Source organism: Manacus candei, unplaced genomic scaffold, assembly GCF_025592945.1.
Source record: "Manacus candei isolate 608988 ecotype Guabito, Panama unplaced genomic scaffold, ASM2559294v1 h1tg000002l, whole genome shotgun sequence".
Taxonomy (NCBI): domain Eukaryota; kingdom Metazoa; phylum Chordata; class Aves; order Passeriformes; family Pipridae; genus Manacus; species Manacus candei.
Genome location: NW_026138050.1, coordinates 6,401,107 through 6,424,886, shown reverse-complemented (window position 1 = coordinate 6,424,886; position 23,780 = coordinate 6,401,107). Strand labels below are relative to the sequence as shown.

The 23,780-nt window shown below is 44.2% G+C and overlaps 1 protein-coding gene across 1 annotated transcript in view; it reads left to right on the top strand.

The window, feature by feature from the left end:
• Positions 1-7,546: 7,546 nt before the first annotated feature.
• FAM20C (FAM20C golgi associated secretory pathway kinase) overlaps positions 7,547-23,780 on the top strand; it is a 53,851-nt gene continuing 37,617 nt past the window's right edge. The window contains exons 1-4 of the mRNA XM_051797196.1: positions 7,547-8,131; positions 8,418-9,165; positions 10,936-11,111; positions 19,843-19,921. Coding sequence (XP_051653156.1) covers positions 8,639-9,165; positions 10,936-11,111; positions 19,843-19,921 — 782 coding nt within the window. The 5' untranslated portion in view covers positions 7,547-8,131; positions 8,418-8,638. The remainder of the gene's footprint in view (positions 8,132-8,417; positions 9,166-10,935; positions 11,112-19,842; positions 19,922-23,780) is intronic.

Genomic DNA, 23,780 nt, shown 5'->3' with positions numbered 1-23,780 from the left:
TCTGGTTTCAAAAATTTCCATGGAAACCTTTTTTTTCCCCCTTCTTTTTAAGTTACCTCCGTCTTCAAAGGACCAGAGAAAGCAAAAGCCTGTGCTTGAAACCACTTCCACTTTGCATGTCTGACATTCATGTTTCCAGCCCACCTGAGAGTTATAACCTTGACACATTTCTTGGCAACTGCCCAAGTTTGTATCTTCCAGCAGTGAAGGTAAGTGAGCAACTCCTTTCACCACTGGATTACAGGCACTGTGTATGTATATTATCCCCATCCTTCTTCTAACCTGTATTCCACCTGAGGATACAGTTCTCTTGCTGTAGGCACTGTACAAATACAGAATACAGGAGACACCCTGCCTCAAAGCATCCCACTCTGAAGAGACAGAGCAGATAAATCAAGTCTTATTACTCCAACCTATATATGGAGAACTGTGTTGGTCTCTCCACTGGATGACAAACCCAAAGGCAGTTAGGTCTGACTTATAAGGGAGTCTATGGCAATTATATCTCCAGCTCAGGCACCTAAACTGTCTCAAGTGTTTGAACCCATGCCTTGGAGGAGCCCAAGGCCCAACAAGAAATAATAGATACAGAAAACAAACTTGCCCACAGCACCGTGACACATTCCCAAACTCATAGATCATCCCTCCCTCATAAGAGCACAGCTGCTTTACCACAAGGGCTACACACACATCCTCCAACCTTCAACAGCAAATGCAAAATAGCCATATCTAATCACTAAAATTTACTATTGCAACATATTGATAGAATAATACAGAAAGTGAAACAATATAAAAAAAAAAAACTTAGGGAAACAAACAAATTTAGGGCTAACTAGAGTGGAAATCACTGACAACAAAACAGTTCCAGGAAACACCATCCTGCTGATGGGAAGGGGAGACACCAGAGAGCCTCAGAACCTCCCTTGACAAGCCAACAACAGTCTCCCCACATCTTCATCAAGGTCAAGCCAGCTCTGGGCCCACCTTAATCCAGTCTAGGATGGTTTAATTCTGATCTCAAGGCTGTGAGCAGGAACTGCACAGGCTGGGACTAGAGCAGCTGCCTTAGCAGGGCTCCAGCACCAGAATGAGAACGCCAGGGCAAGTGCAATTCATTAGAAAGGAAGATCACACCAAGCCAATAAATAAGGACACTATTACATTTAAGGGGTTTCATAACTCAAGGACTCACCCCAAGTATAAGTGTTTCAGGCCTTCCTATAAAAAATATTCTTAAGATTCTGTGTTTCTTCTGGGGCTAAAGTCAGGAGTACAAATTATTCTTCAAAGAAGTAAGACCTAAAATACCACCATTTCTCTCCTGTAGTGGATTTTATTAATAGATCTCAAAATGCTCCAGGTTATCCTTCCCATCAGACAAGGAAACGGAGCTGAAGCAACTTTTCCCAATCACACTGGGAAGAGGCATCCAGGTTGGGGAGAGTCCTGGTGTCTCCTGGGGGCAGAGGAATTCACAGCCTGTGTAGGTTACACTGCCTAGTTTCCAGGCTCTCCCATGAGGGTTTCTATTAGTATTTTCATTTCTATTTCAGGCTGTGGCATGTTTAAAATGTCTTGTGGTTTGCTCTCTTACTTCCTCAGTTGTTTGTTTTGTTTTTTTTTTTAAATTATCTGATTGAAAATGTAGCCAGCCAAGAGGAAAAAAAGCTCAAGTTAAGATGTCAAAACATCCAAGCAAATCAAAATTAGACTGCAACAAAAAAAATAAAAAACAGAATTCCCAAAGGAGATTCTTCAGTATACAATTAAGCTGTTCATGTGTGCATGCATTCATGTTTTTGTATGCACTCAAATGGGTCCATGTGTGACTGCACACTGCAGTAGGCAGAAGCTTCCTATGTGCATGTGTAACTACATCTTGTTTTAGCATCAGGACACATTTTCTCCAGACATAAATCATGTAGCTCCCTCAATTTCAACAAAAAAGCAAAATTATTTCATGTGTAATTTAGCAAGCCATGTTTTATACACTTAAAAAAGATTCATGTACTAACTCAGAAAGTCCACAAGGAATACAGGTTATTTGATCACAATTATTTTTGAAGGAATCAGTTGCTATAGGAAGATGAAATTGATAACTCAAGCAGTGCATGCTTTTATGTCATGCACACCAACGTAATCTGTTTTGACTTGATTTCAATGATAATTTTTAGATAAGAACACAACCTCCTAAGAGCTAATTTTCTTTATGACATCCCACCACTTAGGAAGGTAATTTTTCAGCCCTTCTGTAATGTAGCAGCTATATGTAAGATCACTACTCTACTTGAATGACTGTAGCAAATGTGATCCCTCCACAGGCCAACCCCCTTGCTCTGGCAACGACAAGAACAGTTTTTGTTCTTGCATGGCCAGGCAGTTCTTTGTTCCAGAGAGTGGAAGAATTAAGCATTGTGGACCAGATCCTCAGCTGATATAATTAGATGGCATTTCATTGAAATGGGGGCCAGCTGATCCCAGCTGAGAAGCCAACCCTTGATCTGCAGCAGCAACAGCTGAGGAGTAACAAACAGGCAGGGAAAAGCCTCCCATTCCCTTGCCTTAATATAATAATGAGTTCAGTGCTTTCAACAGGTTTATCAAGAAATCCCTTAGGGTTTAGATAATCCAGAATATTGTATCCCAAATTAAAGAATGGGAACACCCCAAAGCAAAAGGCTCGAGTTAGAAGCTTTCTGAAATCAGTTGAGGCTGGTGATGAATTTCCAGGACAAGCCCCCCTCTGCCCAGCTCTGATGATTTGGCAGTACCAGCCAGGCCTGCTGGTAATGGGCAGCCCATCACATGTCCCTGTTTTCAGCACTATTTATCTCAGGCTTGCAGCTCAGTGCCCCTCCAGTCAACCTTAGAAAAACCATCATGGGAAAGAGCAAGTCGCCACGCTGCCTCTTTGAATTGGGGGGGGTGGAGATTTGGTCAACATTTGTTCAAAAAATATCAAATAGCTAACAAAATCCTGGGCCAGAAGGCAACCAAAACAATATTAGTATGCATTGTTAAAAAAAAAAATAAAAATGAGCACACCACTTCAAACATGTATCACTGATTCTTTATACACAAAAAACGTTAACAGTGACATCAAGCTTACAGAATTACTTCCTGTTCACTATCAAGTATATTCCTTAGCAATAGAAGTGATTTTGGCAGTGTGGGAGGTTAATATGCTGCACCCACTAGATTGCCAGTGTGATTTGTGTTTATAAGGCAAAGCACCAATAAATTAGGTCAGCACATGAATCTTCAGAGGGAGGAAAGAGAGGGGGAGCAGGAAAAGCACCCTAGGCAGCATCACCACAGGGGCCAGGCGAGGCATGGAATGCCCTCAGGACCTCCAGCACCATAGATGGAGGCTTTCAGAAAGGAAAATCCATTTTTCTATTAGAAGTAACAATAAAAATATTACACTGATTGAAAATGTGCAATCAGGCCTGACTTACAGCTTGCCCTGCTGCATTCAGGTTTTACATCAGAAGGCTGTAAACCGTTATAACAGCAAATAATAGCTGGGTGTGTTTACTCACCCCAACCCATGCTTCATTTATTTACCTGAATACACTATCACGTACACTGACCATTGTCGCTGCTCAGCGAGGCAAGCAGACAAAACCAGGGAAAATAAACATCTACACAGATTTCAACAGCAGATAAGCTACTAATTCTCACACAAAACAATGAGGAAATGCCAGGATATACGACAATAACCCCACCCCCCGAGTTCTTGATTGTATTGTTAAATAAAAGCAAAGGTAGAACATGTAAAGAAGTGCTTGGTGTTAATTTGTAATACCGCATTAAAAAGCCTGTTAGATCCAAAGCAATCTTGGCTTGTGATTGTAGCAATTCATTGTGAAATTCCCAATGACATTCAAATACTTCAATAAAACAGGGGAAAGATTTTAATTCAATGACCAAAAAAAAAATAAAGAGTCTATGTAAGGGACTTGATTTCATTTAAATTATTGAAATGAGCTGTATGCAGTGATTTATTAATGTAATAATATTCCATTAAGAACTTATTATGTCCTTGTTTACATAATGCCAGCAATTATGGGGGTAATGCTGGTCCAACACACAGCACAGCAGAAATGAAAAGCTCTTTGCCACATACTGGAATTCCATATGAAAGCACAGAGTTTAGTTAAGGAGAAATATTTATATTTTCCTTACTGAGACCAAGACCTCGGGAAGTAAAATAATAAACTACTAACTTCTTAAATTACCCACATCAGGCATTATTACAAAGACCCCGTGGCTTTACACACACAAGTTTGCTGCTTAAAAGCTTACTTGAAGAAAACCTTGAACAACAGTCACCAGTTAACAGAAATTTTTGTTTTCTCATCTATTCAAGTCTTGAAGGCAAATGTTTGAAGCATGGGAGGTAACCTGCATGCAAATATTGCACTTGCACTGAAAGCTAAGGGGCCAGGGTATCATGGTACATAGACAGGGAGAGAGGGCCGAAATCCAGCTGGTTGGAAACAAATCCCCATTTCTTCCTTTACAGCAGGAAAAGGGAACCCTTTCCTACCAAGGGTCGGTCACATACACTCCACATCCCAGCACAAACACAAAAGCTCTCTTGCACCAAGCTCACACTTACAGAGGGTCAGCAATAAGGTTGTCCTGGGAAGCTGCACTAACCTTGGAATACCTTAGATCTGGTCCCTGAGTCTGCCTGCCCCTTCTCTTGTACCTCTTGCCCAATTTCCAGGCTATCCTGACCTGCAGCCCAGCTCCTGACATATCCCAATGGCTTCATACATCAACAATCTGTGGCTTCCTCACCACAAGCCACCCCTTGCTGGCGACATTTGCTGTTTCAACACTTTCAACATTTTTGCCTTTGCTAGTGTATGGATGCTATTTACAAAGTGGCAAGTACAATTTCAAAAAAGTGAGACTCAGTTCTTCTGCATCCCACAAAAAAAAAAAAAAAAAAGAAAAAAAAAGAGAGAAGAAAGAAGGTGAGGTGAGAAATGCACAGATAAGAGAGTTCTCTTTTATTCACATCTCTAGGGCATTTTTGTTGCAGCAAAACTTGTCCACAAAGGTCATGTACAGAAGGGAACAGGGTACATCCACCAGTGTCCCATCTTTAGATAAAACTCAAATATCTAAAAGGCTTAAGGAACAAACAGCTCATAGAGGAGAGTTAGGGAGACTGAGTTCTCAGGCAGACACAGTTTAGAGGAAACCATACTTAACCGAATAGCCAATAAGCACCAAAGGTCACATTGATGGGAACAAAAAAATGTAGTTTCACGGAATCAGTTACTTGTTCACAGTACTGTTATTTCACCTTTTGAAAGTCATGTAATTAATTGCATTTAGTTGCTTATATTGTATTTCAAAGGTAGTCTCACTTTCATTATATAACTCTTGAACATGGAGTTACAACACATTTGACACAATGTTCTGTTACTGCAAAGTAATAGATGTATTCAAACAATTTTATCTTAAAGAACTCATTTAAGTAATTTGCAACTTTATCTTCATCTTACCCCCATCTAATACTACAGTCCTCAGTTTTAGTAGGGCAAACACTAAGAAAAAAAAACCAATTGGCAGCCTACAAACCCCACTGTGCCATACTAAAGCAGATAATGTGTCATATTATCTATCCTCACAGACATCTCACTCAGATCTCTTTTAAAAAGTCACAGCAAAGAGTGTAACACAAGCAACACATGCCCTTTACTCACTCTTTCCAGAGCGCTGCCTTCCTCCATCGCTCCACTCCCCAAGGCACAGGATCGAGCATCCACCTGCCCCCTTTTGTACCCTTGGGCTTGATTGATAACTCAGTTCAGCTGATTTCCCAATGAGACAGCAGCAGGAGAAAGGCTACAGCCACAGGCAGGCAAAAAAAGAACCCCAAAATGAAACAGATAGTCTTCCACATGTCATTCATACTGCACCCATCACATCTCATATCCCCTCCCAGCAGCTGTGGGTTCCCCAGCTGAACCAAAACTTCAAGGCTCTTCCTGATGGGCCTAAAATACCAACTTCCTAAACTAGATTAAAATAAGCTGAATGTTAGCTCACTGTATGGGGAGGTAGTTAACTTATGAACCAAACTCGATTTCCCAAGCAGGACCATACAGACTTGCTATTTAGCAGCAGTGGGAGGCAGTGACAACAAGGAACCATTGTCACTGTCTGCAGTCAGCTGTCCACAAAGCCTAAGCTGATTTTGGTGAAAAAAGTGCAAAAAGATGGAAAGCCTTGCTTCTGGCTATGTAGCAAAATATTTTGCTGCAATTAAGTACATCTGTACTTGAAGGATCCAGAGTGACATAATGGCTTCCATGGGAATCAAAGTGTTGAATCTACAGGGAGTTGTACCTCTGGGACTACAAGGTCCCCCTAGGGCAGCAAGTGTTTCTACTCAAGGTACAGAGCAGTCCATAGGATCATGACCCCGTCGGGTCTTTTTTTTTTTCATCAATCTTCTTTTCCTGTCGGAAAAGCAGTGATTTCCCCTGTGCAAAACATTGTAACATTGCATGGATGTGCTTCAGAGGAGTGCAGAGCACAGGGCTTTGCAGAAACACCTAGTGAGGGAACAGTGCTGGATGAAGCCTGTCAGGGGGGAGAATATCTTTTGAGAAAAATAAATACTTTAATGCTGCTTAATGCAGGGGGGAAATGGACCAGCACATTCAGCATTGAGATGATTCTGTGGAAAGGTGGTGGTGGGTTGGAGGAAGAACATTACCTTTTTCATTTCTCCTGCAGCCCCACTTGACAATCATTTGAGCCCTGCTATGGACCATAAAATCCAGGCAGACCCCTGCCCAAAACCAAAAATCATCAGCTCTGAGCATCCCTGCCTGATCACCTGAAGATCAGGAGTAGCTTGTTCCTTCCTCCAGAGTGCCCTCAACCTTAGACAAACGTCAACAGCACTCCTTGGGCTGTCCTGGCCCCAAGACCACCACTTCCATTAGCCTTTAGGCCACCCAGACACGGAGCCAACTGCGCAGCAAACGCAGCAGGAGAGAGGGCAGCACACTCCCGGATTATCACAGCCCGCAGGATCGCGGATTAGAAGGAAAGGCTGTTCCTCGGGAGGGAGCGGAGCACATGGTTTGACGGGCTGACCTTGCCGGGGCTGGGGGCGAGGGGAGCGGGCGATGCGCCACTTCCAGCCCGGGCAATGACGGAGCAGAATCGCTGATCCCAGCAGGGCAGGGACCGCGCTCCAGCTTCGCAGTGCTGTTAGTGCAGATTCCTCTCTCCTCTACGAGTTTTTTTTTCCTATATATTTTTTTTCCCAAACCTTTGTGGAACAGACGCCCTCTCCTTGCCCCAGTTGGAGCTGCAGTAGAATGAAAAGGGGGGTGGGAAGAAGGGAGGAGAGGAGGGGAAAAAAACCCCCGCTTTTGGTTGAGGTTTTCCTGTTACTATCACTGTAGCGTTTATTTAGCCAATCTCCTAACTATGACGTGAGGAAGGCAGGAATCATGGCTCGCTCATAATATTTAACACACCCACTGAAAGCTGGAGCTGCAGAGCTACTAGTCCAACCAGTCTCCAGAATTCAGTGTAGCTGAAAGAGGTTTTCACTCTGCACCTGCCAAAGATCTCTCCCCCCTCTTTCCTTCTCTCTCCCCTTCTCTCTTCCTTTCTCTCTCTCTAAAAGACCCAGCAGAGATCAAAGACCTCTTCGCTAAAAAGAACCTCTACTGATTTATATTAGTTTCTTTCCTCTAATCCTTCCTTCTCCCCCCTCTTTTTTTTCTGTGCCATATTTAACCTTTATGTTGCAGTTGTGCCATCAGACAGTTTTGCAGCCAAAAAAAACCAACACAAGCCAAAGCAAAAGCCCAGCTCGGATACAGCAGCCACCCAGACTCGATCTCAGTTGAACATACTAATCTCTCCCGAGCACTGGACGCGATGGACGAAGAAACTGGAACTGCTCTAAGAAAATGATTTTCCAGCCAATGTTCTTAAAGAGTCTGAGAGAAGAGAGGGAGCGAGAGCGAGCGGAGAGCGCTTCTGCTGCATCACTGCTCAAATCCAAGGGAAGGGAGTCAGCGTTTCCAGCGCAGCCAAATATTATGGATGATTTTTTTTCTTCTGTCGCCTTTCCGCACAGGTTTTCTTAATATTTTTCTTTCCCCCCTCCTCCTCCCCGTATTTTTTTTTTTTAATTTTATTTAATCAACGCCGGTGTCTGATGCCGGTTTCTCTCCAAGAGTCAGTTCTCGGTATTTGTTGTGATCCCTGTAATAAAAAGAAGGAGAAATCGTGAACAGATGGCTTTCTATATTGCCACGCCGCTGGCATTGTTTTCCCGTTGATTTTAAAGGCTCAGTCCGGAGCTCCTTTTTTTATTATTTTTTTTTTCTTTTATTCTTTTTTTTTTCCCTCCCCCTCCCAAGTTCTTGATGATACTGAGAAATGAGGACCTATCGGGTTTAGCCTGTTTATTTCTCGGCGCCTATGGAGGTAACTTTATTGACTTGATCGCTCGCTTCCCGACCCGAGAGGAGCAACCCGGAGCCCCGGGGGGGGCCCGGCAGCCCCGCGCCCGCCCGGGCTCTCTCCGCCGCCGCCTCCCCTCCCTCCCCCTTCCCCCGGTAATTCATCAGCCGCCCCGGCCATGAAAATGCTCCTGGTCCGCAAGTTCCGGGTGCTGATCCTGATGGTGTTCCTCGTCGCCTGCACCATGCACATCATGATCGACCTGCTGCCGCGGCTGGAGCGCCGCGGGCCCGAGGGCCGCCCGGGCTGTTCCTGCCCGCCGCCCGCCGCCGCCGCGCCGCCCCGCGCCGCCCCGCGCTGGCCCAGCAAGCACACGCTGCGGATCCTGCAGGACTTCAGCGCCGAGCCGGCCTCCAACCTCTCCTCGCAGTCGCGGGAGGCGGCGGCGGAGCGGGCGGCGGGCGGTGGAGGCGCCGGAGGCGGCGCGGGGGCGGCGGCGGCGGCGGGGAGGACGCGGCGGCTGATCGGCCCCGGGGCGCCGCGCCCGCCGCCCCCCGCCGCCGCCGCCGCCGCCGCCCCGCTGGCCGCCCTCTTCGAGCACCCGCTGTACCGCGCCGCCCTGCCCCCGCTGGCCGACGGCGACCTGCTCTTCAATGTCAACAGCGACATCAGGTTCAACCCGCGGGCGGCCGAGCAGCCCGAGTGGTGAGTGCCCCCGGGGGAGGGACACGCACGGGGCTCCGGTTGTGCCCCAGTGGGAACGCGGCGTGTCCCCGTGTCGCTGCCCTGCGTTGGGTAGCGCGGGGTTTAGCCGGGCACTGGCGAGGAGCGGTGTCGTGGCTGGTTTGGAGTGGGTAGAGGGTTAAACTGAGCGACTCGGGGTCACTGGGAAAAAAGGGAAACCATTCGCAGGCTCGGGCCGTCGTGTTCCTTCAAAAATTAAATGCCATGATATACAGAATAAACACAGGAGCACGAGAAGGCTGGAGCGCTGGGGCCGAAGGGTCCGTCTACCCCATCTCCAGCTGTAGCCGAGGCAGATGTTGCAAGAACAACGGTGTGAGGGTGAGCTCATAGTGAGCGTTATTCTCCAGCACCTTCCCACCTTCCCAGTCTCCCATCCAGAGGTGAAGGGGCTGAGCAGTGAGGCCAACCAGTAATACATTAACTTTTCTCAAAAGCAAAGTCTAGTACCACAAAGGCATTCCTCCTGGCAGGTATTTCCACTCTCGGGATCAGATCTGTGCTACATTTTTCATCCTCAATTAATTCCCAGTGCCCTACACCTCCGCTGCTCTCCAGCCTTCAAAGCAGCCAGTTGCCTCTGTGAATAGTATGCCCTGTTGGCTCCTAAGAAATGCTGAGAAATTTCAATGACTGAAAAATCAAAAGGGTTGTCTAATACAACAGCACCCTCTTCCAAACACACTGACATTGTAATGTTTAAACAGCTGCATTGTACCGTGCAAAAGCTCTGTCAAGCTGCAGAGCAGCCAGCATGATCTAAACCTTTAGAAAGAGAGGATAAATAATTCTGATTTCCGCCCCATGAGCATGTGAATTGTCCAGGCCTCTTCCATCTAATAATCCTAACTGACTGTGAAGGGAAACAACCTGAAAAAGTTCTGGTTGCTCTGAGAGTAAAAGAGGAAAAAAAAGTCACAAATGCCTGAACATCTGGAGATGACTGTAAACACAGAGAACTCTGGATAGAAAATATGGGATAGTCTGTTTGGTAGGTGAACAGTGAAATCATCATTGATGTTCACAATGCAGCTGCCTGTTGTACTTATTTTCCGTAGTGGCTGCAGCCAAAGTTCACAGAACTAACATGAAATTTAGAAGGTAATAGTCATTAAACAATTCCTTGCTGTAGAAATATCCCACTGCTTGGGAAGGGGGAAAACCAGCCAGTTCTTCAGCAACCAGTTCCGAGCAATCCAGTTTCTTCTCATTCTCTCTATTTAAGAAAGAAGAGAGAGAGTGGGAGCATTGGGTACCACAGGTCAGGTTGCTGCTGGACTCGGGGTTCCCAGCTCCATGTCCCTGTTAAATAAAGATTCAGGATGATGCTCTCCATTGAGTCAGACCTGTAAAAGCTCTGTGTAACATGATACAAGCTAAACACAAGGTAAAACTTGAGCTCTGTGTTTCTGCTATATAAGTGGCTCTGCCAACACTCAGTGATGTCACTCTTGAGTTTTGCTCCTGACTTTGGTGGCCTTTCAGTCAGGCAGGATGAGTGGAGGTGAGAATCCATCTCCCCATTGACCCCAGGTGGGAGCCTGCTCCTGGCATGGAGCTGGTGCAGGGAGAAACCTGGGACCTCTCTCCCCTCTGTAGTGCTTTGCCTTTCCAAGTTGTCACGTTCTAAAACCCTGTTTCTTGATGTATGTTACAAACTGTAACATTATTTCTTTCTCCTCAATTTTTGGGTCTTGTGTTTTTTTTCTTTTTTTTTTTTTTTGGTGGTAGGCAAAATGAAGATCATCATGAAGAATTTTTGCCAACAGGAGAAACCTCCATAGACTCCTACCCAAACTGGTTAAAATTCCACATTGGCATTAATCGGTACGAGTTGTATTCCAGACATAATCCTGCAATTGAGGCTTTACTACAAGACCTTGTCTCCCAAAAGATAACCAGTGTTGGTATGTTTGGATATATGTTATTTGTTTATTATTATTTGTTCTTTGTTTAGGATCTCCTCGTTTGAATATAAATATTTTGCATGGCTTCTCTCCGGTGTCCCTACAACATTGCTTCCTTACTTCTCTGCTCATTTTCCCTGTTAAACATAAGGAGATATTGCCAGCTCTGTATGACCTGAATAATTGCCGAGTCTGCCAGCAAGGCAAACCCCATTCACTTCAGAGATCTTTCAATCACAATCAGGCTGAAAGTGCCCTATTCGGTTATTTAAAATAAATACGATATTTAAAAAAAAAAAAAAAAAAAAAAAAGGATGGCAAAAAGCAGATAGCATCTTGCACGAGCTGGATTTGTATTATTGGCTGGTTATTATTGAAAAGGCTGTGTCTGGCACAGCCTCGTGTTGCCGAGGAAGGAGAGGCGGCTGACCCGCAGCCCTGCAGTGATGGCCGCGGGAGCATCCGGCACCGCGGGGCTCTGCGGCTGCCGGAGCTGCAGCTTCCCTGGGCATCGCGCAGGGAGCTCCAGGCGAGCCAGCCTCCTGCTGAGCAGAGTTCAGCTCTGTTTATTCGGCTTGTAAATCCACGGCGGGGATGTGCCCGTGTCAACCTTTGGCTCTGGTTAAACAAGGTGACACAGTTCGGGGCTTTTCTCCAGGGTTGTTTAATGGCAACGTGTGTCTCCTTGAATTTAGCCGCGTAGCTGCACGGGGGGGAAAAAAATGACACAGCCCCAAATGACAGCCCTGGGATACTAAACAAATGCACACCCCGTGGTTTCCAGAGGTAGGGAGCTGCAGCACAGGCAGTGGTTTCCATCCACCACGCAGAAAATGAAGTTACTTGTGCTGACCACAAAGTTGCAAAGTCCCTTTCAGAGGGATGAAATAGCAGGAGCTCTGTAAAAGTGCTGATGGTGTGTTGGCACTGTGGGATGAGGTCAGCAGGTCTTTAACCCTGCAAGGCAAAAATTTCCCCAGCTTCAGCAGGAAATGACCTGGGCAAGAATAGCTCAAGCAACCCTAAGGTTTACATTTTCCATTGTGTGAATCACAGTGGCTACTGAGCAGGAATAAAGGAGATCCTTGGTCATCAAGAGTGGGCTGATTTAGCTGGTTGGGATGGAGTAGATGTAAAATGCAGGATGCTACAGGAGAGCTCTGCCTCCATGAATCTTGCTGCCTGGTGGCTGTGCTCAGCACGCTGCTCTGCTGGGGCAGCATTTTGAATACAGCACTTTGTGGTATCCAGGTACCATCCCACGTGTTGGATTCAAGGATCCAGTGGACACGTAACTCATGAAAGATGACAGACATGGACTCATTTATTAACCTGTGCTGGTTTTTCTGTCCCCAAAATTCTGAATTGGAGTGATTTATTAAGGAGGTTGGGTTTGACAATTAAACCATGTGTTTTCCCTTCCCTAGCTCAGAGGTGACACTGCAGGTAGCAGCAGTCTCTGTATGGACATGGCCTGGATGGCTTTCTCCTTGATACAGCCCTCACCTTTCCTGACCTCGCCCCTCAATACCAAGTGATTTTTGGAATATTAGTGACACGTGCAAATGGGGATTGAGCCAGCACTTTGTAACACATGTTGACGTTGCTCTTTGGGCACATCCATTGAGGAGGGAAAGATGCAGTCTGTGCCCTTTCCCATCCCCACAGTGAGCAGCAGAGCCCAGGCACAGTGTCCTCAGCACTGTGCAGAGGTGATGCTCAGCCAAGTCATCTCCTGGCCCGTCTCTTGAGGCTTGCACCAAGTGCACTGGCTGTAGCAGTGTTTTGTACTGCATGGCTGCTGAGTGTATCGATCTCTACTTACCTCCTCAACCCTTCAGAGCTCAGCTGTGTTGTCTGTGCAGGAGGAGAGCAGTGTTTGCAGCAAACTTGGCAGTGTTTGAGCCACGAAGTCTGTCACTTCTTCAGAGCAGTGGGATGGCTAAGGTTGATGTAGGGACATAGAAGCTGGTGGGAGAAAAATGGAGGTAGGAGCAAGAAATAATAGTTTAGTCCTCACTCTTCACTTGATCATCTGGGCTTGGTCTTCACTTGTGCTTCTGGGCATGTGGCTTCACCAGTCTGTGCTTCAATTATCCTAGCAGCAAAACACTATCCTCATAAAACATAGGAGTGAAATCCTGACCCTGGTGACGTAAGTGGAAGTTTTGCCATTTGCTTCCCTGGGGCCGTGGTTTCACCTAATGTATCATATGGATGTGTCATGGGGTTTCCATTAATTCTGATTTTGATAGAGCTTTCAGATCAACGAGGGGAAAGGGCCATGGGACCACAGAGGAAGATTTATGGTTGCTATTAGCTATTCCCTTTGGGATTGTCTCTGTTAATGTTTGAACAAGGCTCTTAAAAGCATGGTAGGGCCTTTCAGGCCTCTAACAAAAACACAGACCATGGTTTCTAGCAATGAATCAGTATAATTTCCATAAATTAAACCATGAGGTACATTTGGTGTTGGTATTGGCCACTGTGGTAACTGACAGAGAATGATTCCTACACATAAATCCCAGTTTAAAATCAAGTGTATGGAAATGGAAAGGGGACTTCTGTTGATGTAGAGATGCCAGGATCTGAATTTTGGTGGGAGCATTCATTGTCTGTCCCTGTGGGGGTTCGGGAGCTTTGTCAGGTTGCAACAAAAGAAAGAACATATTGTTAACATTTTTTAATATGAGACTGGAGGCTAATATACTTTTTTTTATTATTTATTACACAATGCAGCATCTCTTATGTTCCAAATTCTTTGAGTGTTTAAAAATACATGTTTTAATGTAATCCCTGCCAGTTTTCAGCTTTACTGCAGAGCAGCACAGGGATTCAAAAGCATTTAAGCTGATTAATAAAGGGTAATATATTTGACCAAAGGACATTTATAGGTCTGTTACATTCTTTGCAAACTCCTGCATATCTTCTAATTAGTCTTGTTTTTTTCCTTATGGTCCATTTTTGCTGAGTTTTTTGTTGTTTTTTTTTTTTTCCTCTAAGGCAGCTGGGAAGATATCAGCTTAGGAGTATAAAATAAATTGAAACCTTTACATTGCCCAGTCTTCAGGCTTCTTTTAGCGAGCAGGACAATTAAACATACAGGGTTACATGCATTAGATGAAATGGGATATTGCTTTATCCAGTTTCTTCCCAGTATTCAGATTTAGTTTGGCTCTAATAGAATTAGATGCTTTGCTTGATACCCACAGTAATTAGATCCAAACTGCAGCAAAACAGCCTTCTTGGCCACACTGTGATTTCTCTGCTCAGCTTGCATTATTTATGGGGGAGAGTGGTGACCAGATTGATCTCCCATGTCTATTAGAACCACTCACATGACTCTGAAACGTGCAGTGGTATTTTAAAATGAAAACGGTGACAGAAGCAATTCCCAAGAGCAGGGAGCACCAAGGTGACATTTTCTTGATGTTAAAGTTTAAATGGAACAATTCCATGGATGGGAAGGAACATCACATCCAGCTCCCACAGTGACACCTAGAGCTGGCCTGGAAAAGGACAGGGTTACCCAGGCTCTCGGGCTGAGGATGAATTCTGTGCCCTGCATCAGTATATATATATTTCCTATTCATTTTGTTCAGCATAAAGGGATAACTCTTAATTTGATTTAATTCACTGAAAATTTCCTCTTGCCATAAATAGGAGCCTAGAGAGAATTGCTTTTCCACTGAGCACTGAAGCCTGGTTTTCAGAAGTACGTGCACAGGCAATTGCACATTTCCTTTACCTTTCATAACTGTTTATTGCATGCATAAATAACCATAGTTAGCTGTTTTCTTGCATATTTACAAGATGTCTGTGCATAATTGTTGCAGCACTGTCAGCAGCTTAACACCAACTCTGGCATGGTGCTTTGTAGGGGCAGCATGGGCTTGGTCTTGCTTGTATTGCTGTCCAGAGGAGCTGTGCTGTGCCTGTAAGCAGAATAGGCCTTTGTGATTCCTCTGTTTAGGTAGGGTTTATTTTTTTGATTCTTTAAATCCTCTGGTTGTAAAGGTTTGGAAACATAACCTGACTGAGGTAATTTCTGAACCTCTGATGCCTTCAGTTTGTTCAGGCAGTAATTAGAAAGCAAGCGTGCGAGATTACTCACGCGGGGGATAAATGCTGCTATTACCCGAGGTGGACTCTGCTTCAAGGCAGGCAAAATAAAAAAAAAAGGGGGGGGGGAGAAGAAAAAGACAAGACGCTAAATATTGAACATAAATTCTGGTTCTAAGGAAAAGTATAAAAATCTCATCCAAAAGAAAGGAAAAAGTGCTTTTGAGAACTTGTGAAAAACATAATGAAATGTAGCACCATTGATTTACGGTATAAGAAAACAATGAATCTGCCAAGAGTCAGCAGATTGATTTAATGTACAATTCCAGATGAAAGGAGGGGACTTAAAATGTACAACAAAGCCTGAGAATAATTTCACAGATCTCTTCCTCTGCAGAAGTCTTTTACTTTCTTGACTAAACCAAGAAAGTCCTTTAAAAACAACTTAGCAGAACTGACTGAACAAGGACAAATTAAGAGATAATGAGGGCTTGAATTTGTTTTGAAATATGTTCTTTACAGCTCGTACAGGGCCATGTCTCTAGCCTGGGGCAGAGCATTACTTGTTAAAGCCAATCAACATGTTTATGTTAGATTTAAGCTTGATCTATAAATAGGAATCCAAAATGGATCTGAACATCCTCTGTTTCAGATGTTAATTGCATCCCAGGCTGGGACTGGATCTCACTTCTCAGGCATTAGCGCTGCATAATTAAATATATTTTAAAACGTTTGTTGGATTCTGACCAAAAGAATCAGAAAAGGTTCAAAGATCCTGTTGGGACTCTCACTCTCCATCAGAAAACCATATGGTCTAGATAGGCTGGTAGGACCAGGGCTATCATGAAGTAAACCAGAGGAGCTGGAAAGACAGAACAATTGAAATTCCAAATTCTTCTGGGTCAGATCCCTTTGGGCAGGATTGTATCTCTACTGGGAGTTAGTACTGGATGGTAGCCAGAAACCCTGTGGCATACAGTTATAAAAAGATGACTGAGAGATGATAGGTAGGGTACCTTGTATTGGATGGTGTGTTTGGCTCAGGGAGGGAATTCAGGACTTGTGTTGGTGAGGGGACAAGGTGGGGAAGTAGCAGACATGGAATGTGGTCATGACAGCAGGCTCCTAGATGTAAATGGAGTGAGGATTTTTGCAGGCTTGATCCAAAATCTAACAGAGAAAACAGAGAGAATCCCACCAATTTCACTAATCTTTGGACAAGACTCTAATCCCAGTCATTCAAGCAAAAAGATTTCTTAGGGAATTTTTTGCAAAGCCTCCTAAAGTTGGAAGATTTCTGATCACACTCGAGAGCCCTTACACGGGGTTAACAGGAAAGGTTAATGCTGCTTTCCATTTCCTTCTACTTTGGGGGAAAAGAGAGGCTTTGAATCGCCTGAAGATGAAAAGTAATGATAGTATTGGGATTTGTTTGTAGCAGTGTGCCAGTACATCCAGGAGCTGTATGAGACTTGATTTGAAGTGCCTGTTGTGAGCTAGCAGGTTTATAAAGCCTTTTACAGAGCTGTTTGTGACCTGTGATGTTACAGTATATTAAAAAACCTTAAAAAAAAAAAGAAAGGTGAATTTAGAGAGTGACTAGTGGTTCCCTTGGAGTCAGTACAGCCTTGTGTTGCAAGGCCTTAGTAAAAACCCCAAGCCTGCTGATCAGACGTGACAGACTGCAATGGTGTAGCATCATCCACTTCCTTGGAGAATTGGATCCATTGCTTCTGGGTATTATACATTCCTCAGAAATGTTCCTGTGGGCAGTAGATGAAGGTACAAGGATATCTCCAGATGAGCAAGCAATGTTCATTTGGGAGAAACCCCTGGAAAATGACAGGGCTCCCGTTATTTGGCCAAAATGGCCAGAGAGGTGTGTTTAACTGAGGTCTGAGCAGAATGAGTTCCTGGAGGAATACAGCTCAGGAAATGAGAGGGAAGCCAGTATGAAGATGTGATGCTAAGTCGGGACAAGGGAAGTGATCTGACCTAGAGGTCAGAGTGAATCATCTCCAATGAGATCTTCTCTTTTCTGGCATTGCGACCCCAAAATTCGGGCACCCTGGACTTCACCCAAGCCTGCTTAGTTTACAGGTACAGCAAGGGTCTTATTGAGTTTAAAAGAACAGTCTTAGTTTAGGTGTTTCCATCTCTGCAGGGATTACAATGTTGGGTTCTAACTAGTCTGCATTTGGAGGGTGGCCTTGAATCACCCCCAGCCTGACCAGCACATCTGCAGCACTGGCAGAGCAGACAAAGTGGGAATATCTGCATGTCTGGATGATGGGCGAGAAACCGAGGTGCAGTTCTGGCACGGGCTGTTTTCCATGATGCACGTGGGTTCCAGCATGCCCTGCTAGAGAGCACGATGGGACACCATTCCCACCAGTGTCACCCTTTGGCTTGGAGGGGCCCAAAGTTTGCTCCTCGCAGCAGTGGAGGAACAACGTGCCAGCAAAATTTGTGTTGGGTGGAGGCTGCGGGTGCAACCAATTAAGGCAACACAATACGAGGGATCCAAAAAGACAAGGGAGACGCTTTTGTCTTACTTCAGCTCAATTCCTTCTGACAGGAAACCAGGCTTGTGTGTCTCATGGAAGAATTACTCTGAATTGTTAATCTTCTTCATACGTTTCCCTGCCTGGTGATGACATACTCGCTGTGGAGTTTGGCTGCTAACAAAATCATTATCTGTCAAGTGGCTTCAACTTTCTGGGAAACCAGTTGCCTTAGTGTGTCCAAAACTTTGTGCTTAGAAAAGGGCGTGATGAAACATCCCTTTTTCTTCTTTGCATTGCTGTGATTGCAGGGGGGTTAGACTAGCTGATATTTAAAGTCCCTTCCAACCCAAGCCATTGTGTGATTCCATGTTTTATTTGAAATCCCGCACCTTTGGCAGTGGTTGGGCAGGGAAGGTGGTCAGGACTGCCCTGTGTGTCCCTGTGGGCATGAGGCCAGGGCAGCTCCAGCTGCCTGCTCGCTGCCCAGACTCACCAGGGGTGTTTCCAGAGTGCACAGCTGGGTGTGATGGTCCCGAGGCACCACACGTAGGTTTTGGACTGGAGGATTTCTGCTTCTCGTTGCCCTCAGGCTGTGGGTTGGGTATGAAAAAGCCTAGTGCTCCTTCTCCCCTCAGGTGCAGAACAACTGACCTGTTCTGCACAAGAGAAGGAGTTTAATCCATGAAAGCCACGTGCTTCTGCTTTACCTGGTCAATTCAAATTGCTTAATGCCCTTTAATTTCTAATTATTTATTTGTTCCTTTGGGATAAACTGGAAATGCAAGAGAAGGCTGGGATCAGCAAAACAGCAAGGCAAGAGGGATTTTTTTTCTAGAAGTATAATTATTCTAACCAGATTTGCATAGCATTTTGTTGCAAAAGTATAGATTACAAGTGCTGAAAGAGAGCTGATGACCTATCAGTGATAAGACACAGAGACGAGTAATTAAAAAGATGTGCAGCCAATGGCATTGCTTAGAGAAAAAAAATACAAACTATATAGGTGGAACAAGGGCAACTCTAAGCCAAAATTTACAGAGCAAGATAACCTGACATTTATGTAGTTCTCCAGTTGACATGGGTTTTGTCAGAACTCTAAAGAAAGGGATTGATTATCTGATGATTCGTAGAAAGCCTCTCTAAAGGCCTGACTCATCCACACAGCCCTGACAACCATGCCCTGCCTCTCCCAACACAGAAGTACATTAAGGAGTTGGGCTATAGGTCATTTCATTTATTCAGAGTACTTTTGAATGAGGCAGTAGAAAAGCAGCTGTTTGCCAAAGTACATGTTTATCTTTTTTTAAGTAGCCTTATCATCAATTAAAATGCATTTTTGTGAATTCTTATACATATAGAAAAATCACTCCAACTTTAGAAACACTGTAATCTGGCTGTTGGTGTGGTTTTGTCCAAATTTTTCAGATTGGTATGAATAGATATCAGTCTTAAATTCCTGTTATCTCCCAGCTGGGAGGTGAGCATAACCCTCAGTGTGCAGTGTGGGCCACTGTCCTTGCTGCCTCCATGTGTCCTCTCCTGCCCTCCCAGCCAAGCCAGGCTGCACAGCTCCACTCTCATGTATGAACCACCTTGGGATCCCTTGAAGTTAATAGCTGGGCTGGATACAAATCCATTGTGCATAGAGGAGGTGAATTTACATATCTCTTCTGCTCAGCAGCCATTAATAAAATCACAGCAGAGATCATAGATTACTGCAGTATCTGCTCGTGCTTTTAATTAAGGAGATGTCTGCTGTGCATTGGACTGTACATCCCAGCTGCAGATGTCTTTGAAAGCACCCCGTCTCCTTTCCCAATGTGTGTCCCTTGTTAAAAGGAACTCCCAGAGCAATTGAAGATGGAGAAAACAAGACTCCAATGGTCTGTTCCTATCCATGCTGTTCAGTCAGGGTGCTTATGGAGCCCACAGTGGCCAGTTGAAGAAGACAAAGATGTGTCAGGAAGTATAATCCGTGTTTAGTCCTGGTCAGCAGCCCAAAGCCCTTCCCTGTACTCTAATAATCTGTTGTCCAGTTAGGATTACCCTGCTTTGTGCTGCACCTAATACAGAGCAAAATAGATACGATTTGGTTTCAAGGAAGCTGAATTAAGTAGATCCACATGTCACATTTTAAAACAGTTTTGTTTTTTTTCCCCCAGCGATGAAATCAGGAGGCACCCAGCTGAAGCTGATCATGACATTCCAGAACTATGGACAAGCATTGTTCAAACCAATGAAGTAAGTCAAAAAAGTGTGTGTTGTTAAGTGAAATTGGGGTGGAATAGCCATTTTCTAAGCTGCTAAAAGTTTGCTGTAGTGTCTCTCAAGGTTAACGTCTCAGTCCTGAGCCTTGTTGCCGAGTCTGGAGCTTCAGGGTCTGTTGATACCTTGTTCTGCTAGGCTGGTCTTTGGAAGAGATGCTGAGGAGGCTTCAGAGACATTACAGTCTTGTCAGGAATGTTATGCACTCTGATCTCTGTGAAATCTCCCATCATAAATACAAGATGTTTTCAGCATTTCTTTCCTATGTAAACTTACTGCACAGGTCTGAGCTTTATCTAGTGTCAGTGCTCCTCTGGAACATGGCCAGACAAGAGAGGTGGTTCAGAACAGCTTTGGGAAGAGCTAAATAGTATTTGTCTGACAAATTATAATTTAATCAGTTGATTTATTGTTGTTTGTGTTAAAGGGTTGTATTAGTCATTTGGCTGTGGCTATGCTGAGTCTGTGAAAATGAGGTTATCCAAGAGTGGAACTGCAAGGTAATGACTCTGGAGAGAAAGGGAAGGACTAGGATTATGTGGCCTTGATTTGTGCCTGCCTAGATCCCACTGAGATAAGTTATTCAAATACAAAGCAGATGTAAATGACTCCTGAATCCTGACCTGTATGTTTGTTTTGTAATAAGGAAAATGACTCTGCTTATTGTAGAGGGTTCATCAAAGATGCTCGGGGCTGCAAAATGTTTAATGAAGCTACTCAGTATCTGTGTCAAGGGTACCACTGGAATAATAAATCCATTTCCTTCTTTTGTTCCCACTGTAGGGAAGTTCAGTTAATTTTCTCCACGATGGTCCATAAAAGACTAAAGTAACTGAGAATGAGTGGTTTGGAATATGTGTTGGCATTGTGTTAGAGTTGTAGTAGGGAGCACAGCTCAGAGGGAAGCTGCTGGCTGGAGACTCAGAAATTCGCCATTTCACTATAGATTTTGCTATAGATTGACTTCAGAAAAGTACAGATTTGACTTGATTTTGTTTGACTTGCAGAAGGGCCAAAGAATTGGTCCCACTTCCCCTCAACCCAAGTTTGTGCAGGAACCCTCCCTATGTTCATCTGTCCTGGGAATCACAAGGAAATCCTATGAACTTTCAGGCAGCACAAGGCATTTGTGCAAATTTGTTATTTCCAATTGCACACAAATTTTTCCTTGTTTTCAGTGGATCTCTGGTTGCCTGGGAGAGGTTGGAGGAAGCACAGACAATATTGACAAGTCAGAGGGAAGGTGGTAGCAGAGAGCATCTGCTCCAGCATCTGTCCTTCCTCTCCCTGTCCTCTCCCCAAATTTTCAGGTCACCAGTGCATGAACTCATCCCCTTTATCTGCAAGTTTGATATATATAGGCACAATTCCTAATTGTGTCTTGCCTCATGTGCAAAATCAAGAACCAAGGGGGTTTCAAGCAGCCTTTAAGTATTTGGCAGAGTCGTGGTTGCACTGTTGGCTTTTTACACAGTGTGTGATTTGCTCCTTCTCTGTTTTCTCAGATGCAGATAATCTCAGTCTTTATCATTGGTATGACATTGTAATTCTGGGAATGCTAATGAGGTCAAATCAAAAGTTTGCCACTGCTACTGTGCTATACACAGCCTCAGCAGGATGATGGATGACAATAGAAGTGTAGCCACATTCCTGTGTAGAAGCAATTACTACCATCCACTAGAACAACAACAGAAAATGATGTCTTAATCATTCCCTTTGCTTGATTTGAGGGGCAGCAGTGCACTGTTTCCTCACTGCTCTTTGCATCACATATACCCCTGGAAGAAGCACTCAGCATCTGCTTTTCCAGTCAGCAGACCTTACAGGAGCAATGCTGCTGCAGTTGTGCTGAGCATCACTGAACACATTAGTGATTTTGAATAAGGGTGTTTGCAAGCATTTGTCTTCATTCTGATAACGGTGAACAGGGAGCCAGATGCTCACCCAGCGTAAATCTTCCTGGTTCCTTTGGCATCTGGTCCCATTGGCCTCTTTCACCGCCTTGTGGACTGAGGTTGATGTTCTTGGAGAGGTTTGCAGCATCATTTCTTTATACAGAAAGAAGCAGCCGAGAATGAAATAAAAATAATTAAAAAAAAAACCCAGGCTTTAAATCTAGGAGACTTCTTGTAGGATCTTCTTCACTCCCTAGATACTTTGCAGGCTGATTCTGGTGCTCTCTCTTTTCTACAGGGTACCCTTTTGACTGAGGCTTCACAAAGCTGGGTGTTCTTTCTCAGGACAAGAGGCAATAGGGGTCTCCAGACCTTTGGCAGTGACTTCTGCAGGGGAGTCACAGCAAAATGTGCTCCCTGGAGAACTGGTGGAGACCCTGCAGAACTCATCTGACTGGCTCTGCCCTTTTCCAGCCTCCCAATTCCACGTGGAATTTATCCAGGGAGAAAGCCAGCTCTGGAAAGGCCCAGGCAGGATTTGGAAGTGGGGAAACCAGAATCAGCCTTTGGCATCTTTTATGCTCTGTGTTTCACATTAACTGACAGCTCTTCATCTGGTCATTGATTCAGGATAGTGGAGCAAATGAGAGGAGGGAAGCATAGAAGTCAGGGAAATGGGATAGCAGTAAATAAAGCCTGATCAACTGCAATTATTTTATTTATTCGTGGCTCTGCATCTTCATTTCTGAAATAATGGCCCATAAAGTATTGCAGAGGAAGCCAAATCTATTTATAAATCCTATGGCCCAGTGTAGATTCCTTTACTAATTCTAAATGCATGATAGAAAAAGCACGTATTTGCTAAAACTCCAGGGAAGATTTAATGTGTTTGCAATGTATCTTAACTTAATGTGTAGTTTTATTTAGCTCATAACAGTTCAATCATGCAAAATTATTACCATATGGGACAGAAGAAAAATAGCAACCTCCCCTTCTCCCATGATTAGTGTGTCTAACTGTACTAGTATTGTACATACAGCATAATAAAACCTATTTTCATGATTGCTGATATCTGCAGTTGCAGCTTTCTCTATGACTTACCAGGTAGGGATGGGTAGAGCCATAAATTTCAAAGGGTTTTGCCTCATTTCTCCAAGAGGAACATATGCTCTCTAGTTTTATTTGGTTCCCCTTTGTTTCTGTGAGCTTGTGGAGTTAAATAGCTGGCTGAGCCACAAAACCAACATGCTATTTTTTTCCCTCCCAAGGCTTTATTCTTGAAGAGGGATATTCTGCTCCAACATAGCCAGTGTTAGGATTCCTATTGCACACACTGGTGCCAGGATTTTGAGAGAGGTTTTTACAGTTCCTTATGGAAAAGCCAAATAGGATCCAATAGAAAATGATACCTAGTTACTGGAGTTGTGAGAAAAGTGTCCTGTGGTCTGTGTTTAAGAATGTCATCTCTCATTCCCAGTTTTATAGACTGCTTTGTACAAATGTGCAGAAGGGGTATTCATTATAAAATCTTTGAGGTTTATTTGTTCCATTCAAAGAAATACTACTGTATCTTGTGAACTTGCTTTTGGCTGAAACAGATAAAAGCCAGTTCTGTTCCAACTTTAGATTTTACTGGATATTTTTAACATCTTTTTTCTTTTCTTCTGGTATTATAAGTCACAATACAGTATTGGTAAGAGCCACATGGCTGTTTCTTTCAGTAGATGAAGTTCAAAGTTAAAGTCTTTAGTGAAGGAGAACCAATCAGCATGAGGGTGATACCAGGCCAGAGGAGACTTTGGGGTCAAAAAATGAAGTGCCCTTGAATCACAGTTGGTCGTCTCCTTCAGTAACTTATCAAACGCTGCTGACCACATTTTTTGTAACTTTTGCCCTTGCTGTCCCTCCTGAAACTTGCTGCTGTTGAAATAATGTTGCCC